At 40.8% G+C, this 18,426-nt stretch overlaps 1 protein-coding gene across 1 annotated transcript in view; it reads right to left on the reverse strand.

The window, feature by feature from the left end:
- abca12 (ATP-binding cassette, sub-family A (ABC1), member 12) overlaps positions 1 to 18,426 on the reverse strand; it is an 80,274-nt gene that overhangs the window by 53,428 nt on the left and 8,420 nt on the right. Inside the window, exons 5-26 of the mRNA XM_058081679.2 lie at positions 17,932 to 18,062; positions 17,712 to 17,785; positions 16,998 to 17,168; positions 15,351 to 15,544; positions 14,331 to 14,449; positions 12,706 to 12,806; positions 12,391 to 12,537; positions 11,636 to 11,802; positions 11,413 to 11,546; positions 10,699 to 10,829; positions 10,235 to 10,399; positions 9,945 to 10,156; positions 9,726 to 9,859; positions 9,520 to 9,634; positions 5,093 to 7,720; positions 4,798 to 4,910; positions 4,637 to 4,692; positions 4,207 to 4,322; positions 3,999 to 4,129; positions 3,742 to 3,884; positions 535 to 702; positions 195 to 412 (exon numbers count right to left, since the gene is read on the reverse strand). Of these exons, the coding sequence (XP_057937662.2) occupies positions 195 to 412; positions 535 to 702; positions 3,742 to 3,884; positions 3,999 to 4,129; positions 4,207 to 4,322; positions 4,637 to 4,692; positions 4,798 to 4,910; positions 5,093 to 7,720; positions 9,520 to 9,634; positions 9,726 to 9,859; positions 9,945 to 10,156; positions 10,235 to 10,399; positions 10,699 to 10,829; positions 11,413 to 11,546; positions 11,636 to 11,802; positions 12,391 to 12,537; positions 12,706 to 12,806; positions 14,331 to 14,449; positions 15,351 to 15,544; positions 16,998 to 17,168; positions 17,712 to 17,785; positions 17,932 to 18,062 (5,568 nt within the window). The remainder of the gene's footprint in view (positions 1 to 194; positions 413 to 534; positions 703 to 3,741; positions 3,885 to 3,998; positions 4,130 to 4,206; positions 4,323 to 4,636; positions 4,693 to 4,797; positions 4,911 to 5,092; positions 7,721 to 9,519; positions 9,635 to 9,725; positions 9,860 to 9,944; positions 10,157 to 10,234; positions 10,400 to 10,698; positions 10,830 to 11,412; positions 11,547 to 11,635; positions 11,803 to 12,390; positions 12,538 to 12,705; positions 12,807 to 14,330; positions 14,450 to 15,350; positions 15,545 to 16,997; positions 17,169 to 17,711; positions 17,786 to 17,931; positions 18,063 to 18,426) is intronic.

Here is an 18,426-nt window from a genome sequence, read left to right on the forward strand (position 1 = left end):
GGTATAAGGATTGGTACATACATTTTTAGAAGCCTGGGGCCCTGTGCTAACAGGCCACAAATAAGTCCCCAGGTACCAGAAAAGTGCCGCTGTGTGTATAACTCGTGTCAAAATGTGCAGTGCATGTAAAAATAACTATAAAAGAAAAAAATGTATCTCTAGAAATGCATCTTGCATAATATGAGTGTAGTCACCTGTTTCGCAGCTGCATGTCTTGGAGCTGCTTGAACAAGAAAAGCTCACCACTGGGACTCAGCGGCTGGCCCAGCAGCTCAATGAGCTGGTTGTAGAGAGCCATTATGACCTGTTCCATGGCATGAGATTGATTCCGCTTGACTTGATACAAAGAACGTGTTGCCTTGACAATCCGGGAAGCCGCCGTGCCAGCAGCCATTTCTGTCACATTTGCGTCCTGAAAGAACAAAAAGTGTTCTGTGTGTCAACAGTGTCACCAAGTGGTAAGAATATCATCAGCACTGCAATTTGGGATATCATTATTTATTTTTGCAATGCCAGCGATTTATTTGTACTCACACTGGTGTTGAAGTGGGTATAAATATAGTGGTATGCAGCATAGGCCTCGAGAACAGGCTGCAAACTGACGTCACACCACATTTCCAGGACAATTTGGTTTAACCCGGCCGCAGCCCCGACTGGCTCCCAGGCTTTTAGTGCTTCACTGCACTCCAGTGTTCCATTCGCCTGATAGAAATGTCAGCAAAATATGACAACGTTAATCTCCGCTAATCTTTTGGTGCATTGTGCTGTCTTTCATCACATTGTTGTGAGAAAACCAGTTCAGTTGGCAATACAGAGAAGAACGTCAAACAAAGAATCTGGGAGAAAGGTAGTGAGGATATCTGATCATCTCTCTTCGTGCACCTTGACAATGCAAATAGCAGATGTGTCACACAGGTATCACCACTGTTGGTACACACCCATGTACACTAAATGAACACAAAATGTAGCCACAATGGGTCTATTACAACAATAAGCAAGTATGTTTTTCACCACTAAATGGAGAGATTTAATAATTTTCTGCATGATGCTGAAAGTAATTCCCACTTCGTACTGTAAGTTAGGGATGTCCAAACAAAGAAAGGACCACATACCGAAAAATGAAAGAATGCAACAATCCCACTTTGATATTTTGTGAATATGCTAAGAAGTTATAGCTTTGTGATATAGTAGGTAAAGAAGCATATTAGTAGTAGAACTTTGCTCTATTTCGCTAATTATGTTGGCTTTTTATTCATTCATTTTCTACCGCTTATCCTCACAAGGGTCGCAGGGGGTGCTGGAGCCTATCCCAGCTGTCTTCAGGGTACACCCTCGGACTGGTGGCCAGCCAATCACAGGGCACATATAGACAAACAACCATTCTTCACCCAGTTTGGGTGAAGAATGAAGAATGGGTTGTGGTTTGTTTAGAGTTGGGACACTATAGACAGATTCCGGTCCGTTCAATCGCACTACGTAACTTTGATGTTAGAATGATGTTTGGTGTGTCTCGCACATGCACGTGATTGCACACAGTCTGAGTTTCATTCATTCATTTTCTACCGCTTATCCTTACAAGGGTCGCAGAGGGTGCTGGAGTCTATCCCAGCCATCTTCGGGCGAGAGGCGGGGTACACCCTGGACTGGTGGTCAGCCAATCACAGGGCACATATAGACAAACAACCATTCACACTCACATTCATACCTTGAATGTGACGATTTGGAGTCGCCAATTAACCTAGCATGTTTTTGGAATGTGGGAGGAACTCGGGTCTCCTAGCTGTGAGGTCGGCACGGTAACCACTCGTCCACCATGCAGCCCTATATTTATTTTCACAGAATTATGGCTGCTAGTTCATTTCTGCTTTTATTTTTTTAATATTCCATCTATCCAGTCCAGGGTGTACCCAGACAGCTGGGATAGGCTCCAGCACCCCCGCGACCCTTGTGAGGATAAGTGGTAGAAAATGAATGAATATTCCATCTATTCCAACTTTCTACTTGTACATTTTCTCATAACTGACTTTATTTATTTTCTTTACTTTATTTATTAATTAGAAAAAAGGATGCAGGACAACAACTTAAAGGCGGTGTGGTAAGGGATGAAGACCATCACTGGCAGCAGCACAGAGAGGTGCCCGCATTGAGGGGTGTGTCAGAAGGGCAAACCGGTTAAAGCAGTTTTTTAACAGCAGCCCCCACATAAGTCACCAGCACAGAAGGGGAACCCCCCCCCCCCGGTAAAAAACCTGCGCCCCACCCCCGGCACACACACCAACACAACCCACAATAACAGCAACTCAGGTAAGTGTCACGCTAACGAGGCTGCATCCCAGAGAGCTGGGCTGGGAGACCCTCTATAGCTCATTTTTAACCCCAGCTTGGGGTTCCCTGCATTGGATGTGTTCCAAAGGGACCACATCCTTGGTGAGCTCAATGATTTCAGGTCGGTAGCCCTGATGTCGCATGTGATGAAGACCACGGAGCGGCTGCTGCTCTATTAACTGACCCACCGTGCACTCTTCTGTAACCCTCTTTGCATATCGGGAGAATGTGGTAATTGAGGCCATCGTCTCCTTGCTCCACCAATCTCTCACTAAGGAATAGATTTTTGTACTTCTGTAGCAATGTGCCCTGTGATTGGCTGGCCACCAGTCCAGGGTGTACCCCGCCTCCGGCCCAAAGACAGCTGGGATAGGCTCCAGCACCCCCCGCGACCCTCGTGAGGAAAAAGCGGTAGAAAATGAATGAATGAATGACTTCTGTAGCACCTTTACCAACATCCAGTCTCAGTTCTTCAGACCAAACTGACACAGAAGGGAGTAGGATCACACTTGGTGGCATGGACTACAGCCTTCCTGACCGTAAGACTCTCCTGTTCTGTACTACTCTGAGCTCTGCCATGTACAGAAGTACACAAACGACACGGGACGGGAGGATGAATACAGAAAACTGATCCAGGACTTTATCGACATTGATCCGGGACTTTATCGACTAGTGTGGTGCCACCTGCACTTCAACACCACCAAGACCAGGGAAATGGTGGTGAACTTTTGTAGAAAAACGACACACCCGGAACCTGTTCTCATGGAAGGTGACCGTTTGGAGGTGGTTCACACCTATAAATACCAGGGAGTATTTAGTCCAGTTCATGTGGATGATAAAATGGACTAGAATGCCAACATGAATGGTTTGTGCAGGAAATTTCCAAGCCATCTGTACTTCTTCAGAAGACTGACGCAAGACACTGCTACAGAGATCTGATCAGACTGCAGTAGCTGGTGCCCTCCTGTGGGAGTCATTGGCACTTAGCTGGATAGCCTGACATCTGTGGCAGAGCAAAGAACATGAGGAGGCTCCTCTCCTATCCTGGACAACCAGAACAATCCAATGCACAGCATCATTTCCTGACAGAGGAGTTTCAGTGGCAGATTACTATCACTGCCGTCCTCCACTGAGAGACTGAACACATCATTTCTCTAATGCGGAAAGCAGCTTTTCAACATTAAAGTTTCACTACAATTTTAAATTCACTACAATTTTGAAGTGATATGTTTGTATTTATTTATTCTTATTCTAGTTTTTGTATGTGTCCTATCTTGCTTTTTTTATTCTTAACTTTGCGAAATGCAACTGTTCAATTGAGCTGTGAAGTATTGTATCTCTAATGATGCATGATGTACGACAACAGTGATTCAGCATGTTCTATTGTTCTACTGTGGACAAAGAAAGACCATTAACCTGTTCAGCGGCCAGCAGCGTGTTTTCTATAGCAGGCTGCATTCTTTCCGAGATCTCCGACAAGTTAAAATGGCTGGAGTTCACAAACTGTGCTATTTCTGTCATCAGGGTCATCAGAGGCTTCTGAAGGCTTCGTATCAGCACTGCAAAAAAAAAGACAAGATAATATTTTTTTTTCCAAAACCCCACATATGCAGGCCAAATGTCAAATTATATTATTTGACATGCAGGACCTTCATGCCAAGTAGTTTACTCACTGTTCTCTGCATTTGTGGTGTTCACCATAAACGCTACAGTTTTTTCATAATAGGGGACAACAGATGTGACATCGTCCCATATCTCCGTTTGACTGAGGGGAGACAGTAGGAGCTTCAACATCTTCTCAAACCTAGGCAAAAAAAAACAAAAGGAATATGGATAAAATATTGTCATGTAATCATCAACCTTTCTCTGAATTCAACTTACTTATGCCAGGTTGCTCCGTCTGCTTTTCCAGTAAAGATTTCTTCAAGTACTGCAGCAAAATCAGTAAACACCCCCAAAGATGGAGTACCTGGGTCATGTGTAATAATCTGCCAAATCTGTCCAAAAAAAGATATTCAATTTGTTACGTGCTGACTTGTTGTGTGCAAAGCAACTTGTGTTGTTTTGAATGTGCTTTTTGATTGTATCTCTGCTCAAAGAGATATAATAAGATTGTTTGTCTGTCTCTGGTCTGAGGTGGCATTTAATCTGCCTTGCTTGTAGACAGGTGTGGTTCATAGCTGTGTGATCAACCATTCCAAAAAAAAAAAAAAAAACATAAATGGCATGCAGATTGAATCAGCATTCCTTTGGTTTGCATGTAACCTCTATGGAGTGCAAATCAGAAAAAGTCCAGAAAAAGACGTCTTACCTGGCCCAAAATTTCTGTTATGATTTCTATTGTTTCATTTGCAAAGCTGCTGTTGCCTGAAATCAGATCAAAAATCAAAAACACACACACGAGTAATGAAACATCAGCGTCAAGAAAAATACTTTGAGCGACAAGAACATGTTGGTTAGTAGCTGACCTACCTTGACCAGACTCCAAAATGATGTGGGTGATGTTGATGAGGACAGAAACATAGTACTGGGCTGTGCTGTTTGGTGGTAAAAGACTCTGAACCGTCTTCATTTGATTCAAAATGCTTTAAAAAGAAAGTTGTATGTTATCAATTCATGCAGAGGATGCTGGAAGAAGTTGGCTGGATGGGGTGGATACATTGTTCTTGTATTTAAATATACTTTTGCTGATAGTAAAGCACTTAGTCAATACAAAAGCACTCAGTCAATACTAAAGCATTTGGTTAATACTAAAGCAGGCACTCACATGTGATTCCAGTTGTCAGGTCCACTGGTCGAGGCAATTGTCTCAAAATAAGTGGTTCCTACTTTGAGGCCGGACAACAAGTAGACTGCAAACTCATCTGGAACCAGATGTTTAACAATGTTCTCAGCTCTTTTCATGATTTGGAGAGTGAGGTTGAGTGATGCGGCATAACTCAAGTCCGTTTGGACATAAATGGCCAATGTATCATGCACAATCCCTTTGATGTCTTGCTGTACAGAATGCGGCAGAGGGTCCGTAGTTTGGGTGATGATCTTCATTAAAGTTTGAACTGCTTCCATGATGGCGGCATATAGGTGGTCAAACTGGATATCTCCTGGTTGCTCTAAGACCATAATAGCTTTGTTCAGAGACTTTGTGATATTGGTGATGATAGTAAGGTAAGCCAGTTGATCTTCACTGAGATAGTTAGCCAACGTCTGCAACAGGAGGTGAATGTCTTTTAACGGCGTGGACACATTCAGGGGAGAGTTTCCCCACTGGAGCATACCGGTGAAGAATTCTGTGACATTGGGTTCTTTCATCCATGTTTGTATAACGTCAAGGTAGATGTGAATTTGTTGTTCAAGTCGATGCAGCTCGGTTGTGTTGAACAGGGGCACGGAACCAAAAATTTCCGCATTCTCATTCTGCAGTTGAATGGTGACTATTGTGTACTTAACAATTTGCTGAAGAATCGCAACGGTTGCTTGGCCGATTTTTCTCACCTCTTCACCATCCGTTGGGTACACAAAGTGGACAGTCTGGTTGTTAATGAATATAGTCAAATTTGTCTGCGCCAGTTGCAGCGTGACTTGTAACTGTGTGAGGCGGAAAAGAGGATAGAGGAGATCTGACATAAAACTGCTGCTGGTCACGTTTTCCAGGCGTTGCAAATACCACTGCATGACTTGCAAATAGATTCTTGTAACTTCCTCAGAGTATGGTACTGACATGGCGTTCAAGATGTGATTCACGGGTTCGGGATTGGCAGCGACCTTCAAAAGACCTTCTATCACTCTGATTTCATTCATGATCTCTGGGGTGGTCAGATTGTTCAACTGTAGGTTGATTTTGATATTATTTAAGGTGTTGTTAAGAACATGTATTACATTCATGTGTGCATTTGAGCTAAAATTAGCCTGAATGACATCGGTTGTAGTTTCATTGACAATTAATGGGATGAGACCAATGATGTCTGTGTGATCTTGGAGAGCAGGTATGGTTTTTAGGAAGTTGCTGACCTTGTCTATCAATCCCTTAATACACTGGGCCGTCACTGATGTATTATGCTGTACTTCAAAACACTTGGGAATGTCGGCGATACCAATTATATTTATCAACAGCTCGTTTATGTTGGCGGATCCTGTAAGGTGAGTGATGTAGTTTAGCTCCTCAAGGGTAACATTTGACTGCCTCAGGGCATTTTGGATATGGGACACTGTAATATTTGGGGTTTCTATCACCAATCTGATGAAATTAAGCGTCTGCTTGAATACGCCAACATAAGCAGTGTCCCTTGGAGACAAGAAGAGTGAGAAGAACGCGAATGCAATATCTTCATATTCACCACCCTCCAGAAACTTGTTGGTTAAAGCCATGTTGACTGTGACGTTGCCATTAGCTGAGAGCATCAAGTTGGATATTTGATCCAGGAATGTGAAGACTTCCGAGATACCAGCAGAACAGTTTTGACGTTCTGCACATAAGGACAAGTGATACTGCAGACTTTTAAAATCTTGGAAAAATAAACCAGCTTCCTCTTGGAATTCCGGTGGTAGGAATGCCAGAAATTTTTGGATCACCAATTCCTGAGCTGCATCTGGCCCGATCTGCGTGAGGTTGTAAAGACTCTCAGGTGTGAGAAGGTTGAGAAAGTCAGTGGAAACCTGGGAGAGGTCCGTAATTTGAGCTGTACTCAATTGTCCATCAGGCAACACGGTATTTTGGATTCTTCGCAACTGAAACAGGGACACCCCGAATTCTTGAAGTTGGCGGATATATGAAAGGATTACAGTAGCTGGGTCATCATTTGGTGAATCAACCGCTTCCTTGAGGAGCTCCAAGGCTGTAAGGATGGTCTCCACAACGCCTGATGAAGTTTGGCTGGTGAAAGGCTTCAATGATTCTTTGATATACGCCACTACATATGGGTCAAAGTAGCTGGAATAGGTAAGCAGAGTGTTCCCCAAGATGTAGGAAAGAGACATGGTGAGGTTACTCTCCAAGGACAGGAACTTCATGATCAACCTCTCCAGTTCAGGCATTGTTGGGTCCGTCTCATTGAAGGTGAAAATATCCTGGTTGCCTCTACCAAGCTTCACAGCAGCGTCAATAATGTCAGAGACATTGACCGGGTTGTTGCTGAAGAGAAACGGTAACAGCGGACTCAGACCTGTAGACTCCAACAGGTTGCTAATGAGAGGAACCATGACATCAGGGTTGGAGATGTTTTGGTTGGAGAGTGCAGAGATGTTGGATACCAAGTAGTGCAGATTCTTCATCAGGTTTATAAGGTATGCAGACAGCGCATCTCCACCTTTAATTTCTTGTGTTAAATATGATCCTGTCAAATCCATAATGAGGTCCCCAAACACAGTCTGTAATAGACTGACAGTGCCTTTGAGATACCTGAACAGATAGAGAGAAGCAGAGGGCAGCCAGTTAGACGATTGTTCTCAGGAATGTGGTTTAGTAACAACATGAACTTGCATGAAAATGTTATTACAGCGAGGTCTTGGGTGAGATGAGGTGATTCTATTTTTAAATCATTTCAACTCTGGTTTGAAATTATGAGACAAAAGGTTCAATCTTGCATGAACTCGATATACTGTAATTCCTCGTTTATCGTGGTTAATTGATTCCAGACCCGACAGTGATAAGTGAATTTGCACTAAGTAGGATTCATTAATTCATTAATTTTCTACCGCTTATCCTCACAGGGGTGACAGGGGTGCTGGAGCCTATCCCAGCTGTCTTTGGGCGAGAGGCGGGGTACACCCTGGACAGGTCGCCAGGCAATCCGCTAACCACTTGAGCACCGTACAGCCCGCTAAGTAGGATTCAATATTAATAAACAGAATATTTTCGTAGATAGAGTATAGAAAACCTTTTTATGACTTTCTAAATATGGCTATGTAGATATGAAAATACACGCTATTACTCATTGTTTACGTTATATTGCGCAGGCAATGCAAGGACAAAAGATGGCTGCCGATAGCATAGCAAGCTACCAAGCTAACTTATTATTCATTCATTCATTTTCTGCCGCTTTTTCCTCACAAGGGTCACAGGGGTGCTGGAGCCTATCCCAGCTGTCTTTGGGCGAGCGGCGGGGTACACCCTGGACAGGTCGCCAGCCAATCCGCTAACCACTTGAGCACCGTACGGCCCGCTAAGTAGGATTCAATATTAATAAACAGAATATTTTCGTAATTAGAGTATAAAAAAACCTGTTTATGACTTTCTAAATATGGCTATGTAGATATGAAAATACACGCTATTACTCATTGTTTACGTTATATTGCGCAGGCAATGCAAGGACAAAAGATGGCTGCCGATAGCATAGCAAGCTACCAAGCTAACTTATTATTCATTCATTCATTCATTTTCTGCCGCTTTTTCCTCACAAGGGTCACAGGGGTGCTGGAGCCTATCCCAGCTGTCTTTGGGCGAGAGGCGGGGTACACCCTGGACAGGTCGCCAGGCAATCCGCTAACCACTTGACCACCGTACAGCCCGCTAAGTAGGATTCAATATTAATAAACAGAATATTTTTGTAATTAGAGTATAAAAAACCTGTTTATGACTTTCTAAATATGGCTATGTAGATATGAAAATACACGCTATTACTCATTGTTTACATTATATTGCGCAGGCAATGCAAGGACAAAAGATGGCTGCCGCTAGCATAGCAAGCTACCAAGCTAACTTATTAGTCTCTTTAATTTACTTAGTCTATGAAGAAAGTGTTTCAAACAGAGTGTGGAAGAAAAACAAAGAAGCCAAAACCTTACCACTGCCACACGAAATGATTAGAAAATGTTTGTGGTCACCTTATAATGGAACTGCAATACAGTGACGGAAATGGCAGACGGAAATAACTGTAACAGTCAATGCTTATACATATGTAGCTATAAATTGAAACACTATATTATTGGACTACAGTGTGTTCTTTTTTGATTTTGTAATAACATCTAAAAAAAATTATGTTGTGTCCAATCATGATGCCGTGATTACTGACCTATATTTCAGCCAGTGCAAGGTTTTATTTGGCACCGTTTTTCATGAACACACCTATGTCACCAGATATTGTTTTTTGTCTGATTAATAGCAGTCAGAGTCTTTGTGATAGCAAATCCCACCAAGTGCCTTCTGGTTAATGATGAAATCATTCATTCAGTGAAGCATTAGTGAATCTTGCCACTTACTTCACTAGAGTATTTTGGTTTGGTAACATCAGAGGCCCCATGAAACCGTGAACAAACTTGTACCAGTCCAGTCCAGTATCACAATCAATGTTTAGAGTCTCAATGTCAAAGGAACCTAAAGAAATTTACAAAAAAAAATGCAATACAATAATTTTGAAAACATGCATGTATTTGCTGATCAAAAAAAAAAAAAAAAAGACACTCACAATTTGCCGGCTGTGTGGTGACACCAGGAGTGTAGTTAAAAACCCAATAAATCATGTGAAAGTAGCTCTTCAGCTCAGGCCACAATGGACTCGCCTCCATTTTTTCTCCCAAATTTACCATGAAGACAAAAACACTGAAGTACAAAAACAAATACAATGCCCATAGTTATTATGGAGTCACTCAAAAACGGCTTGTCTGTATGTAAAAATTCTCCAAACCTTTGTTGAAGAGTCTCAACAATGTCAGTCGACATGTTGCCTGGTATCCAGTCCAACCAATAACCTTCATCCAAGTCCGAGGACAGCCTGTCCAAGAACGCTCCAAATTCCAATGTGCTGGTATGTAACTTATGCCACTCATAGAGAACCATAGGAAGCGTTACATTGTGGTCTTCTCCTACTTCAGTAAAGGTACTGTACAACTCATATGCCTATGAAAAAAAGGTATAGAATTTTTCATGTGTTGCAGAAATAGAAAACATATATCTATAATTGTGGTATAGTATTACTTTCTCAACCAAAGGCATCCAGTCCATCAGCAGCAGATCCTCCAGAGTGTCAGTGTCCTCACAGATAATTGCTTTCCACATCTCAAACTTGATGGTCTCAGTGGACAAGAGCCACTGAAATGGGTCCAGGGCCTCCTCACATGTTAAAGACTCTGACGCCAGGCTCTGTTAAATTAAAAAACATCAGCTGGAGAGTGTATCACCTTCATTCATGTTCATGCGTTTGAGGTACTATGTACTATGTGACCTTATTGCCATGTACTTGTTGACTTTGTCATCATCTATTAATGATTTGACACAGCTAATAATTGATGACTAAATAAATTATCAAATCATTTGACTGACTACTGGGGAACAAGTGGAATCAAACTCGTAAAATGCATTTAAGGTTTGCAGGTCTGTTTTTACCAGAGGTGAGATTCATACCTGAAATCATATGTTACTTCCAAATAACATAAGCATACCTTCATGGTCACTTCCAGTACGCTGTGTCGGACACCATCCATCCAAAGGCTCGCCTTAGTTTGGTTTGTAAGCAAAGTGAGATAAATATTTTGAAGTCGAATGATGTCAGTCAGGATATTGTGCATCACATCTGCAAATAAAGGTGTAAAACAAAGCCGGGGAACGTTTAGAGTTAAAGTGCATTGTGATTTTTGTTACAAAACAGCACATTTTAACAGTAATTCCACCCTTTGACCGCACCCACTTATTTACAATGTCTTTTGTATCGGGTCTGAAAAGGAGTTGTTTTTTTTCTTATGACTGTGTATTAAGTTCTCTTACGCAAAACCTTTCAAGTCCTGCTTCAGTATGAAATCAGTCAGAAGTCCCCAGAGAATGGGTGTGAGCGTGTTCCATTTACCTTTAGGTTAATCACTACCAGGACTTCAACAGAGAGAACAATGGTGAGTGAGTTGACGATGTAAGGGAAATGTATTTCTGTGGACTCTATACATAACTTGTTTACTTTTTATTTTGTTTGCTTTTTTTTAAATATATATCATCAGAGAAAAATAAGATTAATGTGTTCATTACACAACATTAGTTTGAGAGAAGATCTGCTGTCTATATCTGTATTCTGGTAGTCATGCTGGACAATATAAGATATTGAATATTGTTAATAAAGTCAATATCAAGCATCTCTTGTTAGAATGATCATGTGCAAGTGTTTGTACCTCCAACAATATCCAGAGACAGAGATGTTATTCTCATAGACTGAAAACCAACGCTCACGATGCTCTGAACAATCATTTCCAAATCAGGATCAATTTCACTGATTTCCAGCACCACTTGACCAACCGTCAAAAACCTGTCAAAGCATAAATAAGCTGATATTGTGGTCTGGGAAATATCTCTCCAAAATATCTGTGTGCTGGAGCTTGAAAGCATTATACTTACAGCTCCTCCTCAATGTTTTGCGTTTGTGTTTCTATGTTACGCCGGGTTCTTGAGACGTTGAAGCCTTTAACAGGCCCTGGAGGTCCATCTCCCATTAGACTGTGAAGCAGTCCTTTGGCAAAGGTAACATCATGGGGAGCAACATGCTTACTCCAAGCCAGGACCACCTTGAGTGAAGGTTGTAGGAACAAGAACAACAAAACCATATGTAGTTTATATATTAAAATTAATCATATCTCACTATTATGCTTTATAGTACTCAAGATAAAAGACGCACATCAGTAAAATAGCACCATTGAAGATGATAATTTTTCTATTTTTCCCTTATTTTCCAGTTCAAATCCAAATGTTGACATGTATGCTTCTGAACTTAATATCAATGTTAGTTACATTGCTATTATTAATGTAACTATTTGCCACACGGCTGATTTAATACCGTGTCTAATCAGTGTCTATTTTACTATGTGAGCTCAGTGAGAACACACTGGACTGACAGTGCGCCCGATTAGGAATTATGACAATGGAGTCACAGTGCTAATTGGGCATCCTCTGGGTGTTGCCTTCTGAGGTACAACCTGGGAGCTGCAGCCACTTGTTGCCGTGGTCAACCAATTCTGTGTTACTGTTCGTAAATTATGTGGTACATCTGGGTGGGGATTTACTGGTTGGTGGCAATTAGAGAATGTAAAGTGGGCACAATACACAGAAGAGAAGACAAAAGTGCTGTAAGCTTCTGGTGGATGATTATGGCATACCTGCTGGGCCAACTTGTTGGGACTGACATAGTGCAGAACCATATCCACGATACCAGTGACGCATGCAGTTGTGAGCCACGATGGGTTATTACTGCCATCACAAATGTAGGAATGCACAATGTCTCTGTCGAAAGTCAAAGCCATAGCCTGGAGAAGAGACACTTTGGTCAGACTGAATTGTGCACAACTTATTTAGTGTACAAGCAGTTTTCCTAAACCTCAAACTTATGTAAAAGACAATGAAAAATGGCTACCTCAGATTGTTTCACAATATTATAAAAATAATAATATTATTATAAAACAATACTCACTTACCTGGACAAGTGGTAACTGGACATTTTGTAAAACCAGTTCAATCAGATAATCAAATGAATTATTGTGCAACTTCACAACATCTCCAAGAGAGAGGTACACATCTATAAGGAAATACAAACATTTGATTGCCTGTGAGTATTCTCATTTATCCAGGTTGTGTACTCGGGGCATTGAATCAATTGCAACTGGACTGTTCAGGTTGTCATAAGTTCATGTCCAAAAACAGCCCTAGTTTGACTAGATAGGACGGCACCAGTATGACTAGAGCGCAGTTCATGGTCAAGACTTGGTGGGACTGGTCCAGTCTGACTGGATAGGACAGCTCAAGTCTGACTAGCTCTTAGTTCATGCTCCAAAACAGCTTTAGTCTGACGAGAGTTCAGATCATGCACAAATACTAGTTGAAAAATGTAGTCTGAGTCTAGAGCTAAGTTCATGGTCAAAGACCAGGTAAGACAGCTTATTTGTGACTAGATCCAAATTCTGACTAGATCTTAGTTCATGTTCAAACACGAGCCAGGACAATTTTAGTCTGACTGGACAGAACAGCTCTAGTCCGTCTAGCTCTGAGTTCATGGTCAAAACCTAGGTAGGAGAATTTTCATTTGATTAAAGCTAAGTTCATGCTCAAACACTAGGTAGGACAGCTTGATTCGGACAAAATCTAAATTCAAGCTCAAAAACCAGGTAGGACAGCTCTAGTCTGATTAGATCTCAGTTAATGCTGTCGGACAGCTCTAGTCTGACTAGAGTTCAGTTCATGCACGAATACTAGTGAGGACAACTTAGTCTGACTTGAGCTCAGTTGATGCTCTAGACTAGACTAGGTAGGGCAGCTCTAGTGTAACTACAGTTTAGTTCATACCCAAATAATAGGTAGGACAACTTTAGTTAGACTAGATAGGACAACTCTAATCTGACTAGAGCACAGTCCACTCTCGACTAGGTACAGCTAGGTAGTCTGACTACAATTAAGTTCATACCCAAATACTAGGTAGGACAACTTTAGTTAGACTAGATAGGACAGCTCTAATATGACTGCAGTTAGTTCGTACCCAAATTCTACCCAAATTCTAAGTAGGAGTACTCTAGTTAGACTAGATAGGACAGCTCTAATCTGACTAGAGCACAGTCCATTCTCAAAGACTATGTTGGGCAGCTCTAGTCTGACTGGTTTAGTTCATACCCAAATACTAGGTTGGACTACTCTTGTTGGACTAGATAGGACAGCTCTAATCTGACTGCAGTTTAGTTCATAACCAAATTCTAGGTAGGACTACTCGAGTTAGACTAGATAGGATAGCTCTAATCTGACTAGAGCACAGTCCATTCTCAAAGACTAGGTAGGACAGCTCTGGTTTGACTATAGCTCAGTTTTGCTCCAATACTAGGTACAACAGGTCTCATCTGACCACAGCTCCTATCTGGTCTATCTGGTCTTTGAACATGAAGTCATGAAACCTGCCCGGATGAGCGGCAAACATCTCCTAAGATAACTCCAACAGTCTGGTTGCGATCACGTCAATGGCCCTGAGTTGAGTATACATGAAAGGAATTTTCCTTGCATCACATGTTAAGTCACGTTGATACAAACAGTTTAAAAACAGGTGAGGCTGCATAGTTACCTTTACCAGGCCACCTTTGAACATAGTGGATGATGTTGATGGCTCCGGCTAGAAATGGATGCACCGCAGAGACCATCTTGGCTGTTTCTGGGAAATTGGTCCGGATGACATTCATAGACCTAAGAAAAGCAAAATAAAAAGTCAAGCTTTATTGTTATATAGTTTATTTTCATAAAAGCTACTATCATTCACATATGTTTATTATTTGAGATTCCAAATCTAAAACTGTCATTGTATCAAATGTGTAATGACAAAATAATGTGTTATTAAAACAGTGGTCGATAACTGAGTTTTGCGAATAAATATAAATAATGGGATTCGTAAATAAAATAATTTAAAAAAATACAGCATGGCATTTATCAAATCAAATCAACTTTATTTGTATAGCACTTTTCCTGCAAAGACATGCAACACAAAGTGCTTTACAGAATTAAAAACAATTACCATAATTAAAAGGAAAAACAAATACTAAGAAAGCCCCTCCCTCCCACCCTCCATATTAGACACACACACACACACACACACACAATCACACACAATCACACACAGTAGGGAGACATGTCATGGCACTGAGGATCAAGGAAATGCCACCTTTGGGGCCGTCCACACTGGGAGGAGCCGCAGGCCGTGCCATCGGGGTACAAACACCCGGGCCCCCCGACTCCGACAGACGGGCGGACCCCCACATTAAATGGAGGAACCCCCAGCCGGCCGGGTCGAAGGGACCCAAGGATGGCACCCCCTTTAGCAGACCTGACACAGCCCCCAGTGTGGAGGACCCCCCTGAGGAAATACTGGAGTTAAAAGCTAAAGACTAAAAGCATAAAATAGGACTAAAAAGATAAAAACATAAGAAAAGTTTAAAAATATGAGTAAAAATCCTGATTAAAAAAGGTGTGTCTTTAATCTTTTTTTTAAATATCAACAGTCTCCGCAGTCCTGAGGCTCTCCGGCATGTATGTACACTACAAATGTGAATTTCTGAATACAAAAGTTATGTTTCCACTGCAAGTATCTTACTCTTGTACATTGGTGAGAAAGACCTCAGTGATGTCCAACATCTCGTCAAGTGACCCTCCAGAGAAGAGCTGAGGAAAAGCTAGAAGGGTCTCCCACAATGAGCTCTGGTTCTGCAACTCCTGAAACACCAATATCACTGTCCCAACCACCTTGGCCAGCTCGTCCGGATTGGTCAACAGCTCCTCTTTTAGAATCTGGGAATCAGAGGACACTCACTTGAGAGTCAAATAACAAGTCTTGAGAAAAGGGTGTGTTCTGGTAACACTAGGGGAAAACCGAAATCAGGGATTAGTATGACATGGTATAGTTTAGGTCAGGGGTCTCAAACTCAATTTACTTGGGGGCCACTGGAGCTAGGGTCTGGGCGACACACACAAAAAAATGCATTTATTAAAAACAGAAAAATGAATAAACTTTGCTTTGGTTTCGATTTTCTACAAGAAAAGCTCTGATAAAACATTCCACTGTTCTCAAATATCTTAATTTTTATTTTTCTACACAAAATAAGATGAAAAATAAATAAACCAATCAAGAATAAAGAAAATCAATCAATCAGTAATAAATAAAAATAATAATAAAACTGCAAATAACAAGAAACCACATATAGTTGGTGGGTAGACAAATTATTTTTTTTCAGATTAAAATGAACAAAGCATTATTAGAGCCCTGTAGACATGACAAAACACGACTATAGTCACATTTATACTCTTTATTTACAACATATTGCGCAACTGCAGGGTCTTGAGACACATGCTAACTAGCAAACTAGAGAGCTAGCGACCTAAACGGTAGCCTTCAAGTTATTTCCTTTAAACTTAAATAGCCAATAACTTACCACTTCCACACAGATAGGGAGGATAACTATTAACAGTTATTTAACCTTTAACATGAACATTAATCAAACGTAATAATTTTTTCTGGGTACATGATACCATACAGCATCCATAACTAACATTAAACTTTCATATCAAGGCGGGGGCCTCAAACTAGTGTCCTGCGGGCCACATTTGGCCCGCGGGCCGCGTGTTTGAGACCCCTGGTTTAGGTGCTTCAGCGTTGTGTTTTGTCAGATGTCTGATATGCTTTTTTTTAGCTGGTTTCTTTTCCAGCAATGCCATCTAGGTTTTTGTTGGTGAACTTTATGACTTTTATAACTTCCTCCATCTATTACTGTGGTTTAGGTTTGTGTTTGGGAAAAGTGCCAAAATTGTCTGGAACGTGTCACATGTGTGTTATTATCGCAATTTATCAGCGAGAATACACGCTGAAAGCTGAATGACTGATGTTCCTGAAGCTGGTATAATTAGGAAGGAATCATCACGGCAAATTCCTTTTTACTCGTGGCAGTTGTGGACAGGCTGTCATGAGGCAAGCTTTTGATTCGTAACAAAAGCCGGTCACACCTTAACTTGTGACACTTGGCTTGGGCTTCTGTTTACACAAACAGACACATCTATCAGTCATTCTAGAATGAGAACCATTCAATGGCAGGGTAGTCATGAATGGCTTAAAGATTGGGAAATCGGGCTTCATAATTTTCATATTATGATCTATTTGCTGGTGGGTCTGCAGTTTATTTAATTGCTTTCATGCTGAAATACAACATAATTCGCTAAATACAACCCCTCACACTCATACAGTATCTACCTGGTTGATTGACAGGAGAAGGTCCTCACACACAGGATTATCGGAGGTGCAAAATGTGACCAGCTCATTGCTGTAAGGGCTGGTTGATGTTCTGTTGATCACAGCCATAATTATGGAGCAGATGCCTTGCTTCAGCAGTTTCATTGATTCCATGGTCTGGTTCAAGGCCTCCTAGGAGGGACAATACAATATTTAGTACTCATAAAAAATACTTCACAATCATGTATGAGCCTTAATTATCTATAATTCCAATATTACTGTCAATACAAAAGTAACACCTCGTTCACATATGTTTGCCTATTATAATTTGTCATAGTAATGAATCTAATCATAAAAAAACATTGTTTATGACTTTTAATATTACGACATCATAGTTACCAACATGTGCCCACAAATGAATAAACGATAAATTTGTACATTAACACTAGACTGCAACTGCACCCACCAACACTGGGCAGCAGTCATTTCAATTTCTCTTGGAGATTAATCAAAATATCTATCTAAGTGTCAAAATAAGTTGACACCAGAATCACAGTTAATAATTTTTATACATTATGTGATTCAAATTCTTCTCAAGAGTCAAAAGTTTCATCATGAGGTTTGTCTAATAATCTACTGTAAATAACAGTTGCCAATAAAAGAAAGAGAACCAGGAAACAGACAGGTTTTTCCTTGTTCATGTCTATTATTACAGTATGTTCCAGTACTACTCACTTCATTGCTTGTAAGAGTAGTATTCCTGGCGTGGATGACAGAAGTATTCCTTTGGTTTTGTTGGTAAGTCATCGCTTGAATAAAACAACACAATGGTGAAATAGTATCATTTAGAAAAAATACAACAATTCAGATTTTTTTTCTGAATATTTTAGCAGTATGCCAAAAATCCACACATTAGTCAACGCATTTATGACATTTCTTGAAATTCCAGACTTACCCCATAATTTATCCAAAGCCTCCGTCAGTAAGACCGGGTCCTTGTTGGGGTCGTTTGAAAAGGTGAAGTTGTAAAAGTCACCACCTTCAAGCATCTTCGCCAATAAGGAACTCCTTAACGAGGCTGTTGACCTGGAGTAAGTAAATAAAGCATAAAATTAAATGGTTTCCCAGGAATGGATTTATATTTTACAATGTCTGAGAGGCACATGCAAATATTTGTATTTCATACAATGCTAAAAAAAAAAATATTAGGAATTGAGCAACGGTCACTATTTTTGTTAGCATTTGTGCCCATATACCGTTCAGCCGGGGGAAAAAAAATTCTGCCACAAACCACAATAATTTGTGTTGTGTCGTATTTGTTGAGAGGGTATTTTTAAAGGGCAGATTTTAAAAATATTATATTTTTGAAAATAAAATATTCCAAATGGGGCTGCACGGCGGACAAGTGGTTAGCTCGCAGCTAGGAGACAAGGGTTCAATTCCACTCTCG

Source organism: Doryrhamphus excisus, linkage group LG12, assembly GCF_037039965.1.
Source record: "Doryrhamphus excisus strain RoL-2023G ecotype Guam linkage group LG12, RoL_Dexc_Guam_v1.1, whole genome shotgun sequence".
NCBI classification, from domain to species: Eukaryota; Metazoa; Chordata; class Actinopteri; order Syngnathiformes; family Syngnathidae; genus Doryrhamphus; species Doryrhamphus excisus.